Source organism: Myotis daubentonii, chromosome X (genome assembly GCF_963259705.1).
Source record: "Myotis daubentonii chromosome X, mMyoDau2.1, whole genome shotgun sequence".
In the NCBI taxonomy this organism is placed as follows: Eukaryota; Metazoa; Chordata; class Mammalia; order Chiroptera; family Vespertilionidae; genus Myotis; species Myotis daubentonii.
Genome location: NC_081861.1, coordinates 4,506,831 through 4,526,768, shown reverse-complemented (window position 1 = coordinate 4,526,768; position 19,938 = coordinate 4,506,831). Strand labels below are relative to the sequence as shown.

General features: G+C 49.2%; 2 protein-coding genes across 3 annotated transcripts in view; both read left to right on the top strand.

Annotated features, from left to right (window-relative positions):
- The first annotated feature begins 5,028 nt into the window (after positions 1 to 5,028).
- CFP (complement factor properdin) lies at positions 5,029 to 10,484 on the top strand. The gene is made up of 9 exons (XM_059678449.1): positions 5,029 to 5,212; positions 5,299 to 5,449; positions 6,322 to 6,497; positions 6,964 to 7,134; positions 7,267 to 7,458; positions 7,649 to 7,822; positions 8,075 to 8,266; positions 8,416 to 8,527; positions 10,254 to 10,484. Exons 1-9 carry the CDS (start codon positions 5,140 to 5,142, stop codon positions 10,417 to 10,419), a joined length of 1,407 nt encoding a protein of 468 aa, XP_059534432.1. The 5' UTR covers positions 5,029 to 5,139; the 3' UTR covers positions 10,420 to 10,484.
- A 4,036-nt stretch (positions 10,485 to 14,520) lies between these two features.
- The window catches only part of SYN1 (synapsin I), a 35,162-nt gene continuing 29,744 nt past the window's right edge, over positions 14,521 to 19,938 (top strand). For both annotated transcript variants that reach the window (XM_059679768.1, XM_059679767.1), the window contains exon 1: positions 14,521 to 15,086. In XM_059679768.1, coding sequence (XP_059535751.1) covers positions 14,710 to 15,086 — 377 coding nt within the window. In that variant the 5' untranslated portion in view covers positions 14,521 to 14,709. The remainder of the gene's footprint in view (positions 15,087 to 19,938) is intronic.

The following is a 19,938-nucleotide window of genomic DNA, read 5'->3' as shown; positions in this document are numbered from 1 at the left end:
AATACGAGAATCCTGTTCATGTGAGACTAGCAAAGACTGAAGAACTGAAAGAAAATCTGTGACTGGGAGAGTATGAGAGGCTGGGATCGTGTGTGTGTGTGTGTGTGTGTGTGTGCGTGTGTGCATGTGTGCATGCACACGAACATAAAACTAGTTGAAAATTAATTGACAGTTAACTACTCCAGTCTAGCCCACAGGTTCAGGGACTGAGAGAAAATGATGAGACTAAGTGTGTCTGAAATGGTATAAGAGGCCACATAACTGTAAGAGATGATAAGTAACAAGTCAGAAAGAAAATTGAGTGAGCAGTCATGTGAGAGTATGTGGGTCTGTGAAACACATTTCATAGAAGAGTGTAAGTCACAGGCTATATTTTTGTGAAAAACTGAGAATATGGGACACTGAGAGACCATGTGATTGGTATGTACAAGAAACCAGCAAAGCCCTGGCCAGTTTTCTCAGTGGTTAGAGTGTTGGCCCACAGCCAAAGGGTCATGGGTTCATTCCCAGTCAAGGGCACACACCTCAGTTGCAGGTTCCCCAGCCCTGGCAGGTGTGTGTGCAGGAGGCACCAATCAATGCACCTCTCACATCAGTGTTTCTCTCTCTCCCCGCTTCTTCCCCTCTTCCACTCTCTAGAAAATCAATGGGGGAAAAATATCTTCAGGTGAGGATTTAAAACAAAGATTTTTAAAAAGAAACCAGCAAAGCTATAATTATATGTGAATGTATATGATAAGCTGACTGATGAAAATGATGGTGTAAATGGCTGAGACAGGCCATGAGAGACTGTGTGTCTAAGGCTTATTGAGAGCCTAGTACCAATTGTGAATTAGTGACCACAGATGTCAGAAACTGACTGAGGGAAAGTGATGCCAACACTGAATGAGTGACTGAGGCAGTGTCTGAGAAGCCGATTGCATGGGCATGTGTAAAACTTTGCAAGAGACTTTCTTAAAGGCTGTTAATCAAACACTGGTATGTTGGAAGCTGCTTGAGAAGAAATGTGAGACAAGGCGGCAGATAATGTCTGAGGTACTGTGTGATTATGTATGTGTGTGAGACTCTGAGCTATAATCAGAGACTGGGGCTGTGAGTGTGAAGAGGTAGGAGACGGTGGTTTTGTGTGTGTGAAGAAACTTCATGAGAAGCCAGTGGCGGCCTGTGTGGTTGAAACATCTTATCAATAGGTCTGACTCTGTTGCATGTGGGAAACTGACTGGTGTGAGTAAATATTGGTCATATTGGCCGAATGAGACAGGCTATAAGGCATGATCGTGGCCCTGGCCGGTTGCTCAGTGGTTAGAGCGTCAGCCCATGCACTGAAAGGTCCCAGGTTCAATTCCTGGTCAGGGCACATGCCTGAGTTGCGAGCTCGATCCCCAGTGTGGGGCATGCAGGAGGCAGTGGATCAATGATTCTCTCTCATCATTGATGTTTCTATTTCTCTCTCCCTCTCCCTTCCTCTCTGAAATCAATAAAAATATATTTTAAAACATCAATGGAAAATATATTCTCTGGTGAGGATTAACAGCAACAAAAAGACATGATCGTGTGTATGAATTGTTAGTAGGAGACAGTCATAAAACTGGGAATCGGTGACAGAAACTTACTCCTTGAGTGAGTGACTGAGAGACTGTCTGAGAGGCCACGTGATCCAGTATGTATGTGAGCCTGTTTGCAAGAGACTACAGGAGAGGCCATAAATCCAGGACCGTGTGTGACTATGTCTAAAAATAGTAAGGGAAAATGACAGACTGAATGCGACCGCATGAGAACACAGACCAAACGAGCCAGGCCTATGGGAAAGTCCTCTCTTGCTTGTCCTCATTCTCCGAAGGCCCCACCTCCTCAGCCCCATGCTCCATTTCCCCTCAGTTCTCCCAAACTTGAAATGCTGGACTTCCCCCTGGGACTTGACCTGGGTTCCCTTCCTTCTTCTCAGGAACTCTGGTCCAATCCGGGCCCTGGGGACGCTGCTTATTCCCCAACCCCCTTTAATGCACACATTTTTCTCTCTAACCCAGACTCTTCCTCTTAGCACTTCACAGAATCTCTAAAGTTTTGTTTATTTCATTTATTTCTGCATTCAGCAAAAAATGTTTATTAAGCCCTGCAGACACAGCAGTTAGCATGCGAGAAAAAAATCCCTACCCTTGCCTTAGCCCAGTGATCGGCAAACTGCGGCTCTCGAGCCACATGCGGCTCTTTGGCCCTTTGAGTGTGGCTCTTCCACAAAATACCACATGCGGGCACACACATACAGTGCAATTGAAACTTCGTGGCCCATGCGCAGAAGTTGGTATTTTGTGGGAGAGCCACACTCAAGGATCCAAAGAGCCGCATGTGGCTTGTGAGCCGCAGTTTGCCGACCACTGCCTTAGCCAATTTGGCTCAGTAGATAGAGCAATTGGCTTGCAGACTGAAGGGTTCTGGGTTCGATTCTGGTCAAAGGCATATACCTCAATTGCAGCCTCCTCCTACCATACAAGAGGTAACCAATCGATGTGTGTCTCTCATGTCAGTATTTCTGTCGTTCCCTCTCTCTTCCACTCTCTCTAAAAATCAATGGAAAAATATCCTCAGGTGAAGATTAAATAATAAAAATCCCTCCCCTTGTGGAGCTGGTATTTGAGTGAGGGCCACAAACAAAACAGATACATACATACATCATACAAGGTAGCAGTGCAATAATTACCGAGACAAGACTTTTTCTCTCTGTTTAAGAAATCTGCAGTCACTTTATTGCCCAAACATACAAGAAGAGATGAAAGCGCCGATGATCCCCCTCCACAGGGAATTTTATGAGTGTTTATACAGCTTAGAAACAAAGGGAATATCAGTTATTACCAGGGCATTATTACCAAGGCAACGGGTGCTTAGATAAAGCAGAAGTACAGGTTTCTTGAATTTGTTTTCACAGGCTAACACAGCACTGCTGTCTGAAGTCTTGGAATGCTAACAAGCCCTCTTTGTTCAAAGCACACTCTCTGAGACAGGCTTCTGTTCCAAGGAACAGAGTACATCTCAATGTCAACACACCTTATCGCCCATAAAACAAGATTAATATTCTTGAGAAAGTTCTGTTTTAACGTTAACCTTGACCAAATCAACTTCTTTTACTTTGTTTTAAGTTGGGGGATGGCATTTCTCCCTCTGAATGCAGAGGACGTGGCCTTGCTACCTTTCTTAGACACCTTATGGTGACTTTAAAAGTTTCTTGTGTTTTGCCCTAACTGGTTTGGCTCAGTGGATAGAATGTCGGCCTGCGAACTGAAGGGTCCTGGGTTCAATTCCGGTCAAGGCACGTACCTCAGTTACAGGCTTCTCCCTGGCCCGGGCCCTGGTCAGGGCACGTGCAGGAGGCAGCCAATTGATGTGTTTCTCTCACATCAATATTTTTCTCTTTCCCTCTCTCTTCCACTCTCTCTAAAAATCAGTGGAAAGATAGCCTTGGGTGAGGATTTTTTTAAAAAAATTTTTTAATGCACATTCTTGACTCCAGAGCTACAGTGGATAGAGCGTCTGTCTGTGGACTGAAGGGTCCCAGGTTCGATTCCGGTCAAGGGCATGTACCTTGGCTGCGGGCACATCCCCAGTGGGGGGTGTGCAAGAGGCAGCTGATCGATGTTTCTCTCCCATCGATGTTTCTAACTCTATCCCTCTCCCTTCCTCTCTGTAAAAAAAAAAAAATAAATAAAAATAAAAAATAAAAAAATAAATCAGTAAAATACATTAAAAAAAAAAAAAAACAGAAACGGGTGCAGCCTAGCCATCTATGATTTCATCAACCTTCTGGATGATTCTGATGCACACTAAGGTTTGAGAGCCACTGGGTTAGAGAGTGACTGGGGTGCCATATAAAAAGGGTACCTGGGGAAGGCCTCTGTGAGGGAAGCGACATTTATTATCTGTGTCTTCTTTTGGAGTGTAAGCCTCTTGAAGACCAGGATTTGGGGCTGTCATTCTTTGCTACATCCAGTGCCGAGAACAGCATCTGATACCCAATAGGTGCACAGTAAATGTTGGATAAATGTATTTAACAAACAGATCATCTACTATATGCCAGGCACTGTGTTAAGGACTTGAAAAAACCTTAGCTCCCAATCTTTGCAATAAACCCTATGATGTAGGCTCAGGGAGCGGGGGTGTCACCTACCCAACTTTCTCTGCTGGAACATGACCAGGCCGGTTGGTTCCCTCCCAACCCCCTCCGCAGGCCCTGAAGGTGTCCCCAGCTGCACCCCTGGGACTGGGTATCTCCAATTCACTCCTGCATCCTCCCCACACTCTTGTCACTTCCCTCTCTCACTTCCCTTAAGCTGAACTCCCTTCCCCCATGCTGACCACAGGGGACCTCTCTTTCAGGAAAGAGGAGGGTGGGTTAAGTCAGGATGCAGAATGAAGCAATGATCTCAATGCCCACTCCACCCTATGAGGTGGGACAACCTGAGCATGCAGTCACCTCACCCTTGGTCACCGGTGCCATGAGATTGATCTTATCATGGTAGAAAGTATTCATTTTACAGGACTCAGCCCGGCCTGAGTGGTTCAGTGGTTGAGCATCGAACCAGAATGTCACAGTTCGATTCCAGTCAAGGGCACATGCCCGGGTTGCAGGCTCGATCCCCAATAGGGAGTGTGCAGGAGGCAGCTGATCAATGATTCTCTCATCATTGATGTTTCTCTCTCTCTCCCTCTCCCTCTCTGAAATCAATAAAAATATTTTTTAAAAAAGAAAGAAACGGACTCGGAGAGGTTCCAATGATTTGCCCAAGGTTACACAACTAGGAAGTTGGTCTTGCTCCAAAGTCCAATGCTCCATTTCCCTTCACTAGAATTTGTTCAAAGAGCATTGATTGAGTGCTGAAGGGTTGCTAGGTGGGGCATGGGGTGGGAATACAGTGACAAACAAAACAGGAGGACTGAGAGTGAGTCCAGAAGTAAGGAGAGGTGAGTGGAGGAAGGTGTCTCGGAGGCAGAGGTGACAAGGGAGAGGTGGGAACTGAAAAGTCCCGCCCTCCCCCCCCCCCACTGCTGCCCTTTGCCCTCCCAGTTCCCCTGCCCCTGGTTCCTCTTTTCCCACTGGCTCCCAGGGCACATAAAGCCAGGCGGGGCTACAGGAGCTCAGTGCGCACCATGCCCACCCCAGCGCAGACCTCCTGGCTGCTGCTGCCGCCACTGCTGCTGCTTCTCACCCTGCCGGCCACAGGTGAGTGGGTGAGCCTAGCTGGCCCAGGGTGCCCGGGCCCACCAGTAACACCCCTGACCATCCCTCCTCCCCCCACCCTGGTTCAGGCTCAGAGCCCGTCCTCTGCTTCACCCAGTATGAGGAGTCCTCAGGCAAGTGCAAGGGCCTCCTGGGCGGAGGTGTCCGTGTGCAAGACTGCTGTCTCAACGCTGCCTATGCCTTCCAGGAGCCTGGCAGCAAGCTCTGTCAGCCATGCAGGTGAGGGGGACCCTGGGCTTGGGGGAGGGGGGGGCAGGAAGGACTGTGCAGGGTGACCCAGAACTGGACTCTTTCCTTCTCTGGGGTTCCCAAAGGTGTTTCTGAGGCCCTGATCGTGACCATAGCTCTGGGTTTCTCAGCCTCGGTTCTATGGACTTTTGAGGCCAGAAAATTATTATTGGTTGGGGCGGGGTGGGGGGGAGGACTGACCTGTGCATTGCAGGGTGTTTTGTAGCAACTCTGGCCTCTAATTAGGTGCCAGTAGCAACTCCCCACAGCGGTTGCAACAACCAAAATGTCTCCAGACATTGCTAAATGTCCCCTGGGCTGCGTGTATTGAGCATTTCCTGCACACTGGAAGCATGGTGGGTGGGGTGCAGCCCAGGTATTTCTGAAGGTGGCTCAGGTCCCCTAATTGTGACTACAGCTTATATTGAGTGCTTACTGTATACAGATGTGTTATGGATGTGGGAGAGTTTGGAGAATTCTAAGGGCAGCTCCAGGGCATAATTATGATGACAACTTCACATTCATTGAGCACTTCCTGTTTGCACAGTGGTTGCCCAGTGGGTTTCTGACAGCAGTTCTGGGCCCCTCGTCCTTATATTTGCTTACTGCATGCCTGGCACTATCCTTGGGGGGCTGCCAGGGGTAGCTCCAGGTCTCTAATCGTGAAGGTAAATGATATATATTAAATACTTACTGTATGCTCATATCTTCCCATTTAGTCCCCCAATATCCTTAAGAGGTAGGTACTCTCATTGTTTCACACATATTTCTCCCACACCCCTGCCTGTGCCTGCCCACACTCACCAGTCCTGTACACTGTCCTTGCCAGCTCATGGATGGGGCATATGTGCTTCTCTCTGCAGGTCCCCAAAGTGGTCACCGTGGTCCAGCTGGACCCCCTGCTCAATGACCTGCACTGAGGGCTCCCAGCTACGGCACCGGCGCTGTGTAGGCTGGGGTGGACAGTGTCCAGAGAAGCAGCAGCCTGGGGCCCTGGAGTGGCAGCTGCAGGCCTGTGAGAACCAGCAATGCTGTCCTGGTGAGGAGGAGCAGCAAGGCGGCCACGCACTGCCCGTTCCCCAGCCCTGGGAACAGTCGGGACAGAGGGTGGAATCGTGACTGATGTGTGTGAGGCTATAAGGAGGAGGCAGAGTGTGGCTGGAGGATCATGGTAGGAGGTGAGGTCAGAGGGAGCCTGATCCTAGTGGGCCAGGGTGAGGATGTTGGCTTTTATTTTGATTGATATGGGTTATGGGCAGCAGAGAAACGTGATCTGACTAGGGTTGTGACCTCCTCGCTGTCAGGAGGAAGACAAACTGTGGTGAGGGGTGAAGCAGAGGGTTCCATGTGCAGGTGACTGAAAGAATCCAGATGAGCAATGATGGTGGACCAAGTGTGACAGAGAACGTGGCGACAGGATTAGCTGATGTGGGCTACAAGAGGAAGCGAGCACCCCTGAATGACACCCCCACCTCCATCCTGTGCCCCTTTCTTCTCTCCCACAGAGATGGGCGGCTGGTCCAAGTGGGGGCCCTGGACACCTTGCTCTGTCACCTGCTCCAAAGGGACCCGAACCCGTCATCGAAAATGTGATGAGCCCACCCCCAAGTGTGGGGGCTCCTGCCCAGGATTGGCACAGGAGTCAGAGGCCTGTGACACGAAGCAGGTCTGCCCCAGTGAGTGAGGGCAACCACAGGGCACGGGTGCAGACACCCCGGGTGGCTCTGAGGGTTATGGAGGGAGCTGCCAGTGTAGGAGGACTTCAGCATGCATGACCTCACTTGGCCGCTCTCTACCCCTCCCCACAGCACACGGAGGCTGGGCTGCTTGGGGCCCCTGGGGCCCCTGCTCAGGCACCTGCCATGGTGGCCCCAATGCACCTATGGAAAGACGGAGCCGCACGTGTACCGCGCCTGAACCCTCTACAAAGCCTCCTGGGAAGCCGTGCTCAGGGTTAGCGTATGAGCAGCGGGGCTGCAGCGGCCTGCCACCCTGCCCAGGTACATAGGGATAAGGCCTCTGACACTCTGCTCTTGATTCGGACACAGATGCTCTGCCATTTCATGGGCTAAATCTGAGACTGTGTGACCATGTACCTCTTTGTTTGGGGACGGTCTGCCTCAAGGCTCTAAGAGCTGAAGCAGGGAGATTGAAGTGGCCTTTCCTCACTCCTATTCTCCCCCCCAACAGTGGCTGGAGGCTGGGGGCCATGGGGCCCAGTGAGTCCCTGCCCGGTGACCTGTGGCCTGGGTCAGACCTTGGAACGACGGACATGTAATAACCCTGCGCCCAAGCACGGGGGCCCCTTCTGTGCTGGTGATGCCACGCGGACCCACATCTGCAACACAGCCATGGGCTGCCCTGGTCAGCACCTCAAGATGCACCATTTCCATGCCTAAGCCCCCCACCCTTTCCTGCTGCCCTGTTCCTGCTGCTAATGCCTTGGACTTGCCTTAAATCCCTCCACTCCTGGCCCTGATGCCTTAGTTCCGCCTCCGATCACCCATTCCCAGAACTAATCACCGCCACTCTGCCCCCCAGCACTCATCCCTTCCTTTCAACTTCCTTGCTGTCTCCCTTCTTTGGTGCGAGCCCCTGCTACCCCTGTCTCTGCAGTGAATGGAGAGTGGGGGCCGTGGCAGGAATGGGAGACGTGCACCCGCCCGAAGATGTCACAAATCAGATGTCAGGAGATCCAAGGCCAGCAGGTACGCGTAAGGGACTGCATTGGCCGCAAGTTAACTGGACTTCGCTGTGCTGGGGATCAACAGGATATCCGGTACTGCTACAACATCCATCGCTGCTTGTGTGAGTGCTCCCCAGACTGTGCTGTGAGGGTGGGCAGCCCATGAAGCGATGGGGATTTCTGACTCTCTGCCATGGACCCCGTGTCCCTGCAGCCTCTCTCTCACTAACCTCTTGAAACCACTAATTCTGACTCCCTCTTCTCATTGCAGTGGACGGCTCATGGTCAGAGTGGAGTACCTGGGGGTTGTGCACACCTGCGTGTGGACCCAGCCCCACCCGCTCCCGCCAGCGCCTCTGCAAGGCCCATCTCCCCAACTACGCGTGAGTGAAGAGGCAGAGTATGCCTAAGAAGGGGCAATGATACCGCTATGTCAGCATTCAGGGGAGGAGAGTCAGCTACCCCCAACCAGGGCTTCTACCACTGAGCCTAAGGTGCCTCCCTTGCCCAGTGCCATTTCTCAGCTTCAGGAAGTGGGGAAAACTAAAGAAGAAGCTGAGAAAGAAGATATTGATGGGAGAGTTAGTAGCCTTTGTGCCCGTAAGTCACACATTCAGTCACTCGGCCATTCCCCCATTCACTTAGTCTTCCCTGTGTCTATTTGCTCTGCTCTCTGTTACCCATGCATGCTTTGATGGGCTTGTTCAGTCACTCATGCCTCCATTCACTTACTCCTTCAGTCACCCATGCCTCCATGGGTGGCTCAGTGTCTCACTCAATGTCTCACTGCCCCCAGATACTTTAAGGCCTTTTTGGCAACGGTTGCAGATACACACATCCCAGATCTCATGGATCTCCCAAGAGATTTAGGTAGACAGGTCCCTATAGAAGGCATATGAGGAATGCTTGGTATGTGGGAAAGGGCCTGCCACCTCAACCTGGGTCTAGGAAACTGATCAGGCCTCCCCTGACATAAAGGGATCAAGACTGTGTACACAGAGTCCTGGACACAGGTGATCAGTCACTCAAAGTATTTCCCGGTGGCCAGGGTAGCCCAGGTGTGGGAGAGGGTTAAAATACCCACGCATCCCTTCTTATTTCCACACTAGAGGCCCGGTGCACATTTGTGCACTGGGCAGGGGGTGGGGGCGTCCCTCAGCCCGGCCTGCACCTTTTCTCAGTCCAGGAGCCCTGGAGGCGGGGGGTGTCCGACTGCCACGGAGGTGGGAGAGGCTCCCAACACTGCCGCTGTGCTTGCCAGCCATCAGCCTGGGTTCTGGCTGAGCAGCACTCTCCCTATGGGAGCACACTGACCACCAGGGGGCAGCTCCTGTATTGAGCATCTGCCCCCTGGTGGTCAGCCGATTTGCATATTAACCTTTTATTATATAGGATAGCGTGCATCAAACTACTAGATTAAGTGGCTTGTTCCCATCTCATGGAAGGCCTACAATCTGGAAAGTGGTCTCTAGCTATGGGGTTTAGAGTGAGTCCTAAAGATGCATTAGGGGTGTTAAGTGGAGGCATGAAGGACTTGACAGAGTGAGGGAATGAATGGAGAAAGGGGTGATTGAGAAAATCAGGATGTGAGTGAATGGAGGGCTTGCTTAGTGGGAGAAATAATCCAAGCAAAGACCATTCTGGACATGAGACTGAGTCTGGATAAAGAGGAAAAGAGACAGACATTGCCTTGGAGCAGAGATTTGGGCACAACAACAAGGTCCTGAATGCTAGGGCAAAGCCTTTGTTTTGTTTTTCCAGTGGGCAGTGGGGAGAGAAATGTAAAGGGTTTTGGATGTAAGAGAAGGTAGCTAATGTCAACTAGTAACAATCATTGGCATTTATTAAGAACTTACTGTGTACCAGACACCACTCTGTAACTTATTTATCCTCAGCCCAGTGAAGTGGGTGTTATTATTGTTGTTGTTGTTTGCATTATTCCCATTGTTCAGATGAGAGAAAGTGAGGTGTAGGGAAGGTAAAGAAATTGCCCAATATCTCACAGTTAAAAATAGTGTTGGGCACATAGTATGCACTCAATAAGAGTTTATTGAATGCATTCTTGCCTTCCCTGAGCTTCTCCCCTCCATTCCCTCCCTAATGCTTCAGGCCCACTATTAGCATCGTGGAAGGTCAAGGTGAGAAGAATGTGACCTTCTGGGGGACACCATTGGCAAAGTGCGAGTTGCTACAGGGGCAGAGGTTGGTGGTGGAGGAGAAGCGGCCATGTCTACACGCGCCTGCCTGCGAAGACCCTGAGGATAAGGAGCTCTAACACCTCTCTTCCATTCTGACCCTCTGGCTTCCCAGACCTCAATAAACCAGCCTCTTCCTCAAGAATGGGGCAATAGCATCTTCTAGGGCACAGCATGTCATAGTGACCTGTTGTGGAAAACTGTATTTTCCACTGTGGCCAGTTTGGCAGGAATGAATGCAAATATCCATCCATTCACTGCTGCTGAAGCCCCAGTGTCTGCCCCCCACACCTGCCCCCCAGTGCCTGGGGTCACCCAGCATGTCCTTCTGCAGAGCTCCATGTTATGGGTTTCCTGTTTGGCTGCTCACCCTGCCAGGCACTTTCTGATTGGCTGGTGTGCTTGTTATCCATCTCCCCACCTCCTAAAGCTCTCTAGGTTCCCACCCACCAGAGCCTCTGGGATGGCAAATTCCACATCAATCCCTGGTAAACAGCAGCAGACAGCAGAGGCAGGGCTGGGGTGGCGCCCCGCTGCACCAGCACCTGCACCTACCCACTCCCAACAGCCCAGCTCCAAGGCTGCAATTAGCGGCAACAAATAGCTCTGGAGGAGGGGGAGGAAGTGCCTATGAGGTGCTCTAAGCTGGAGCGGGGGCAAAGAGAAGCTAGAGTCAGCATCTGCCAAGAGGAGCCCAAACGCAGACACATATTCCTGTTAGCATTTGTTCATTCCTTCAACACTTATTAGTGTCTACTGTATACTAGAATTAAGTCCAGGCATCTGGGGTGGAGGAGGGCTGGTAGAAGGAGAGGACATCTGAACAAGGGAACAGACTCAGAGTAAGTGACCCTTTCCTCTGAACATTTATTCAACACTTCTCAACACCTACTGTATACTAACAATAGTCCTGGATACCGTTGGGTATAGGAAAGCAGGGGAGTTGGAGTGGTACCTGTCTCCACAGTGAAGGGAACAAACCCAGACATTAGTACCCTTAGCACTTGCTCATTGATTTAACACTTATGAATGCTGGGGCCCTTGTAATGAGACAAAGCATAAGAATCATCATAATTATGGTAATAGCTAATACTTAGAGAGCACTTGCTCTATGCCTGGTAGTATTTTAAGCCCCCATAGCATGAATTCACTTAATCTACAATGAAATTGTGAGTGTCAGTATTATTATCCCCATTTACCAAGGAGGAAAAAGACACGAAAGGTAGTGGGCTGAACATTTCTGAAGCACCATGTCAGGGGCAGAGGTTAGGACTCAGTGCTGTGAGTGGAGGGGCACCTCTGTGAGGGAGGGTTCAGATGGAAGATTTGTGACACCCAGAGTATGTCAGGATATTCAGTTCTCTGGGTTGATTTCCTCTTGTGTAAAATGGACCGGTTGATGGGTTGGGATGAAGACAAAGTTGATAAATAATCATCTTGGGAGGAATAAGCCAAAATGAGGGGTTCTGGTTGCTAATACAGAGTGTGAGAGAGGTTTGTGTTTGCAAGAAAGTGTAAGTTTGTGTGTGTGTAGTGTGAGGCACATATCTTTGTGTATGTGTGATATGCAGACCTATGGGTCTGTGCAAAAATTAAGGATGTGTCGAGTGGATGTGCAGTGAATGTGAAGTTACAACCGTGTGCGCACTGTAACAATGTAAGTTATAGAGGTGTGTATGTGCACGCATTCACATGAGGGCAACATGGATATGTGTGTGTGAGTTATAAACAGAGGTACACACAACAACAAAAAAAGCATTCTTGGAGCCACTTCTTTTCAATTCCTGCTGGAGAAAATGGAGACAGTACAGAAGAGCCTTACCTCTGTCTCAAGGAGTTGAGATACTCCTGGGGGGAATCTTCATTCTTCTGTAAAACAATCTATAAAAAAATTAATTTCTGGAAATTGAACCACCTGGAGAAAGGGAATGATGCTGGGGTCTACAAGTACTAAGAACCTAGAAATGGGGCCCCTGGGAAGAGGCAATCTGGTGGCAGATTCCCAAGGAGCCAGAAAGGTCTGTAGACCTGCAGCTGCTCCTTTTCCCCAGAGAGGGCACCATATGTCCAGCACAACTTGCTCCAGTTACTGAGCAAAAAACGGGACCACATACTTCGAAATATTGGGAAATACCTGATTCTTGGGTAGCTCCCCAAAGTGGAGAAAATGGATCTGAAATGGCAGAGAAGGCATCCAGGGGAGAGGGGCAAGGAATGGCCAAAGCAGAGGCCTGGAGGTGAGACCAAAGCTGGCTGGAATGGAGGAGGAAGTAGAGGATTGTTTGGAAATATTTGCCTTGACCACTGTGGGAGTCTATTGGAAGAGGAGATGGAATCTGAGTCGTGGGGGAGGGAACTTCCTGAAGACCTTGATCAAAGATGATCTTTGAAGGGGCAGGTGACATTCCTGGCAGAAGTCATAGCACATGCAAAAGTGGAGGTAGTCTCTTCCCCACCCCACCCTTAGAGGTGAGTCAAGATCATTTTTAGTTTGAAGGCAGGCACTGTGATTCCAGACCCCACACCATTACTACGTTGTTTAAACAAGCCAATGAATTAATGAATGAAGAATGGGCACATGGATAAGTAGATGATTCACCTGAAAATCCTGCAGGCAGAGGAGACTCCACATCTGCCTGTTTCTTGCCATATCTTCTACCTACCTCACTTGGTCCACCATCATCACTCACTATGGCCCATCCAGTCCCTGCTAACCTCTCCAACCCCACTTTCTGCCACAATCCCCCTTGATCAATTTGTTGCAGCCACACTGGGACCTCTTTCTGGCATATTCTTAAAAAAAAGAAAAATGTATGGATCACATGACCCTTTAGGAATGAATTGGAATTATTGAGTCCCTTCATGTGTAAAATGGAAATGATAATAACCACCCCATAGGATTGTTGTGAGGGTTGGATAAGACTACATGTAAACAGCTCAGTTAAGCATTGGGTACAATCAACAAATTATTCTTTTAAAATGAATTTGTACTTTCATTGTAATCAGGATCTTAATAGGAGCTGACGGACTGGCTTCCACAACCCACCTCTGTCCAGACTATACTAGTAAAGGTCATTTGCTCATGTGGCAAACATTTGGCACCTACTGTGTCCCTACCCTAGTTTGGGTTTGCCTCTGTGGTGCAAAGGGCACTAATTATGCCAGGTGGGTATTGTGGGTTTTGGTTGTGCCCATGGCAAATGATTGGGGGTGTACGGACCCAGTGTGTGTGTAGATGGGGATAGATGGACACATATCAGGGCTAGAGTTTGGGAGAGATGTGTGTGTGGCTGATCTAGGTTTGTCCATCATTGTCTGTGGGTATGTGTTTTTTCTGGGTATACATACTTGTGTGAGTTTCCCTTATCCTCTTTGTGTTGGTGGGGTGCCTGTGTGCATGTGTAAGTGTATACGTGTGCATGTATATCCATATGTGTTATCCTGGGCTTGTGTGTGTGTGTATAGATACCTAGATTGATGTGTGTTCTCTCTCACTATGCCTTTGTGTGTTTCCTTACTTTTGTGTGTGTCTACATGTATTTCCACATGCGTGTCATTCCCTGTGTGCCTCCAGCCTCCCCTCAGGTGTGTACCCCACCCAAGTGTCCACCTCCACCTAATGTTGTCTAGGCCTCCCCCACACCTCTCTGCCTAACTGAGCCTGTGTGTACCTGGCAAACTGATCTCCCCGCGAGCTACCCCCACCCCTCGCCCTAAGGGAGTTAGTTATTTCTCTACGTTTGTGTCTCAGGGTGTGCCTCCATTGCCACCCCCACATGCCTTCTGTGGTGACTATCAACACTGGAAACGGAGTATCTGCGGAGGGTCCTGCATGTGCGTGCGACTGGGTGTGAAGACCAGAATGAAGTGGGGTAGGGGGCTTGCCTGACCACCCACTCCAATCCTCCCGACAAGCACCCACCCCACCCCCACTTCCCAAATTGCGCATCCCCAATCGAATGGGGGGGAAGGGAACAGGATGCGGCGTGGCGCGTGCGCACTGCCCCCTTCAGCACCGCGGACAGCGCCTTCGCCCCCGCCTGCTGGCGTGCGCCACCGCCGCCCCAGCACTGAAGGCGCGCTGACGTCACTAGTCATTCCTCCTCAAACTCCCCTTCCCCGTAGCCTTGGTCGCGTCCATGCTACCGCCGGCCTAGCCGGACTGCACCACGCAGGGCGCGAGATAGGGAGGCACGGGCGCGACCATCCGCGCTGCGGCGGTGGCGACTCAGCGCTGCCTCAGTCTGCAGCAGGCAGCAGAAGAGTCGCGTCGTGCGTGAGAGTGCAGCTGTGCTCCTGGGCCCCGCGCGGTCCACCCCCGCGGCTCCTGACCAGACTGCTGCTAGGACCCCCTGCCCTGCGCCGCAGCCATGAACTACCTGCGGCGCCGGCTGTCCGACAGCAACTTCATGGCCAATCTGCCAAATGGGTACATGACAGACCTGCAGCGCCCGCAGCCGCCCCCACCGCCACCTGCTGCCCCCAGCCCTGCAGCCACGCCCGGCCCCGCGACTGCCACTACCGAGAGGGCCTCCTCGGCCGCCCCCGTGGCCTCTCCCGCCGCCCCTAGCCCTGGATCCTCGGGAGGCGGTGGCTTCTTCTCGTCGCTGTCCAACGCAGTCAAGCAGACGACTGCGGCCGCGGCCGCCACCTTCAGCGAGCAGGTGGGCGGCGGCTCTGGGGGCGCAGGCCGTGGGGGCGCCGCCGCCAGGGTGCTGCTGGTCATCGACGAGCCCCACACCGACTGGTAAGCCACTGCTGCGGATGTCTCCCTGAGGGCCTGGGTCCCAGGTGGTTCCATGACGAGCAATTATTGAGCACCACTTGCGTGCCCAGAACTTGACCCCCTCACCCAAACCCTTTTTCTTAAATTATTATGCTGGGTGCTTCCTGTGTGCCCCGCCCTTACTCCCCGCCAGCCCCCGCCACCCCCGCCCAACCACTACCACCAAGGCCTCCTTGATCTATACAGGGAGCAGTTATCAGGCACCTGTTGTGTACCTCCTTCCCAAAAGCCTTGGCTTCAATGTATCCTGTGCACATTTGAGAACCTAATGTGCCTTTGCCCCCCCCCCCAACCCTCTCGCCAAAGGCCTTGTCCTCTAATGAATCTTCTGAGCATTTATCAAGTACCTGCAGTGTACCTCAACGGGAGCCCTTCCCCAAGACCTTTGGCTTCCATGAATTTTGTGAACATTCATTGAGAGCTTGACATGTATCTTGTGCCTCAACCCTTGCCCTAAGGCCTTTTCTCTAATAGATCTTGTGAGTATATATATCCAGAGTGAGTTATGTGCCCACCCCAGCCCTCTCCTCGAAGACCACCTAAACTGTGAACATTGATTGAGTGCCTGCTGTGTATCCCACCCCAGTTTCTCACCAAAGGTGTTGCCTTTAATGGATCTTGTAAGCCTTTATTGAATGCCCTCTGTGTGCCCCCAACCTCAGGCCGCCTCTCCAAGGGCCTATTTCTCCAAAGAATCTAGAAACCATTAATTAAGTGCTTGATGTATGCCCCATCCCCAAGCCCCTTTCTCAAAAGTATCATTTTCTTCAAATGAGTTCCATGACCATTTTTGAGCCTTCTGAGTGTGATATATCTTCAGACTCTCCGCCAAATCCTTTTCCTACAATGAATCTAGAAGGCATTTATTGAGTGCCTCTTTTATCCCCCATCCTCCAGCTACTCCTTCAAAGACCTTTCCTTTCGTAGACCCATCTAGCACTTATCAACTGCCTACTGTGTGGGGCTTCTCTAAAGACTCTTTCTTCCAGTGTATTCAACAAGCATTTATTGAGTGCCTGCTGTTTACCCCAAACCCTTTCCCCAATGCCTTTCTTCTAGTGGCTTCAATCTGCATGTATTGAGCACCTTCTGCATGATCCAAACTTAGACCCTCTCCCCAAAGGCCTTTGCCTCCAATTAATACAGTAATCAGATATCTGGCACTGTGTGCACCATTTCAATCCCTCTTTCCAGAGCCCTTATCTTTTTAGTCACTCCTTGAAGCATTTGTGGAGCACCTGCTGTGCACCTGATTCTGTGCCTTCTCCACAAAAGTCTTTCCTCCCCATGGATGGAGGATCCCCACTCCCCTTCCCCAAAAGATTTTTCTCCAATGATCCAGTGATTATATGCCCATCCCTAGCCCTTCCTCCCCAAATACCTTTTCCCTGAATGGATTCAGTGTGCATTTATTCCCTGTCTGCCAGGTGCTCAATTCTAATCACCTTCCCCCAAAGGCCTTTTCCTCCAAAGAGAGCATGTATGGAGTCACTTCTGTGTACTCTATGTTCACACCTCCTCCCCAAAGTCCTTTTCTTCCAGTGGATCCAGTGAGCATGTATGTGTGTAGGGAGGATGTGCCTGTTGTGTGTAGGGAGTACATTCCCCTTCATTACTCGTAGGAGAACCTGCACCGATCATAAAGCCTCTCTCCAGGGTCCTTCATTTGATAAGTCTAGAGCCCAATTTTTAAGGGTTACCCCCTTTCCACTCCCTTCAATGTCCTTGAGATTCCCTCTCTCGCTCTTAAGTCGATACCCCAAAGGATCTTCTTTCTATTTAAGCCACTAAATGTTTATTGAGAGCCTACTATATAAAGGTCATTCCAAATCTGGAAGTTCTGCCCCTGTCTCAAGTGCTACCCCCCCACACACACACACACACAAAGGGTCTACTTCAGTCTAAATATATTGATTAGCAGTTCTTTACTAGTTAGATAACCACACCCCCAGGAACCCTTACCCAGAAGCCTTTCTATTTAGAGCCATTTATTCATTCTACAGATATTAAATGCATACTTTTCATGTGTCAGAGTGTGGGAGGCATTTATTAAGCACTACTATATACTAGGACAACCCCTCCTTCACTTCTTCCCTCTAATCCTAAACATAAACTGGATTCTCTCTTTTCCTCTAACGCCACAGTTCTTTAATGAGCACTTATTGTATACTTCTAAGAACCCCTTATTCAATGCCCCTTCTCCTACCCCTCTTGTAGCCCTAATTCCCCTTTCAATAATCTTCACCCTGCCTTCCACACTACACAATCCTGAAAGCTCTTAATGTGCACCTATTATATTCTGGCCAGGTCCCCTCCCCCACTTAGTAACCATATTCTCAACTGCCCCTTTCCCCAATTAATCCAAAAGTCATTTATTAATCTCTTACTGTATTCTGTTCAAACAGCCACATTCCCATCCCTGCAGCAGGGCCTCCCAGTCTTTTCTCCAACAATCCATAAAGCATTTGTTGAACACATGGTGTAATTCCTTCACCAACACCCACTCACACAGATGCCATCTTTCTGGCTAAATTTGCTCCATTGACGTCAACAAACCTTCATGAGGCCCCTTCTGAATATTGCTAACCACCCTCCTTCAGACTTCCCTTCTTCACTCTGACCCTCCAGGCAGGTGCTTTGCTGCTTTTTTCTTCATCCCAGCAAGCATTTATTAATTACCTATTGAATATTGACAAGACCTTTCCCCTGTCCATAATCACAACTCTAGTGTTTCTCTTTTTTTCTTCTAATTTTTCCAGCAAACATTTATTGAGAACCTGCTGAATTCAGTGAAATATTCTTTTCTTCCCCTTCTGCATCCCAAAACCACCTCCCCTTTATCCCAGCAGCTGCTCTAGTCTTTTCTTCCAGTCAATCTAGCAAATATTTATTTGGTATCTACCATAGGTGGAGCAGAATGAATAAAAAGAGAGACCCTGTGTACACCAGGCTCAGTGTGAGGAACAAATACCTCTGTATCACCAACTTGCAGACATTCATGCAAGTTTTAGGGATCTCAGCTTCGAATAAAGGAGGAATTGTGCAAACTCTATGGGATTATACACCTAAGTACAGTCTGACACCTTTCCTGCCAAACTTCACCACTCTCATTCCTTTTTGGGTCTTGAGTTCTCCGTGATTTAAAGTTGAGACTCATCTACCCTTTTTAGAGATAATTTAGTCCAATGTTTTCCAAACTGTGGGTCACCTATTTATTGGCTTGTGACCAGCATTTCATTTGCTTCATGAAGTAGGAAAAATGAAAATAGAAAATAAAAGAGTATATTGCACTATTATTTAGTAAAACTGTTACTCCAATAAGAAATATAATCAATAATATATGCCATATATTGTATATGACATATACTATATAATACATACATTATATAATGGGTTTATAGTATATAATGCATATATGTGTGTGCTTTCCTTCATGAAATGAAATAAAATAGAACAGGAAATTTCAGACTCCATTGCACATAGTAAAGATAATTATTTACTGAAACTTTCATTCTAATTACCCTATATAATAAAAGTCTAATATGCAAATCGACTGAACTTTGGAATGACTGGTCACTATGATGCGTACTGACCACCAGAGGACAGACGCTCAACGCAGGAGCTGCCCCAGCCCGCAGGCCCCAGGCCAGCCAAGGTGGGTGCCATGGTCCCCCCACCATCGCCTCTCTGGTCACCCCACAGATCAGCCCTGATTGCCAGCCAGGCCTAGGGACCCTGCCCATGCATGAATTTCATGCACTGGGCCTCTAGTATATGTATATTTAAACACATTCTACTGTACATTCTGGATCCATCTACACATAATATGTAAAATGCCATATATTGTGTTATATATTATATAAGACATCCTATTTTATGTTTGCTGTATAACATATTATATGTGTCTTATATAATATGTATTAGATATATAGGGTGGGTTATTATGTAAATATTTATATAATGGGTTATATAAACTATATTTATTATCATGGCTTCTTTTATGTGACTTCCCTAGAAGTAGATCTTGAGGCTGAGATTTGCGTGCAGATTTCTTGGGGAGAGCTCTGAGGAACAACACCTGTTGCGGGGGAGGTGTAGGGGAAGCAAGAGTTGGCAGAGGGAAAGGTTGAGCTATGATGCAGCCATGACAGAGGCCTCAAACGATCCTCTGGGGAGCTCTGGAGCTGAGAGGACACTCTAGAGTTACCCCCAATGGAGTTGAGGTAGCCATGCTTCTGAATTCCTGCATCAGCCCATCATTGACCACAGGCTGTCCCCTGGGAGGAGGAACAATCTTGGGGAAGGCAAATTCGTGCTGCAGAGGGCAATTCCCAGGGCGGGACAGCACTGTGAGGCTTCAACAACAGCTGTTCCAGGAAGCTGGGGGATAGATGGGAAGGCCTGAGGAGAGGGGGGTGAGGATCTGGATGGAGCACACAGTCTACCCTTTGTACTACTCAGATTCACTTGCTTCTTAGAGTAAGTTCACCCCATCTGAGAACAGCGTTTCCAGGATTGTAATTGACCTTGTTTTCTGGGAGAAACCTGAAAGAGCATGGTTGGTGGGATGAAATACAGCCTCCACTTCCACAGTTGATAAATGCAGCATAAATAAATGATATGCATTGTCTTCTTCTATACATTCTAAATTTCCCTCACCCTCAGATGGAACCTCTCTTGGTCTTGGTGGCTTACCTGGTGCATGATCCATTCCCTCATCCTTGAGAGATCTCTCAACCCTTGGTCCCCATGCTCTCTTCAGGCTGTGGCTGCTATTTTTGTCCCTTTATCATCAAAGTTAAGCAAAGAATAC

Bases quoted from the DNA above. Each gene is read 5' to 3' on its own strand.
- CFP (XM_059678449.1), top strand. From the start codon at position 5,140: ATGCCCACCCCAGCGCAGACCTCCTGGCTGCTGCTGCCGCCACTGCTG. The intron at 7,135-7,266 runs GTGAGTGAGGGC...CCCTCCCCACAG, and splicing joins CACGAAGCAGGTCTGCCCCA to CACACGGAGGCTGGGCTGCT. The intron at 7,823-8,074 runs GTCAGCACCTCA...CTGTCTCTGCAG, and splicing joins CACAGCCATGGGCTGCCCTG to TGAATGGAGAGTGGGGGCCG.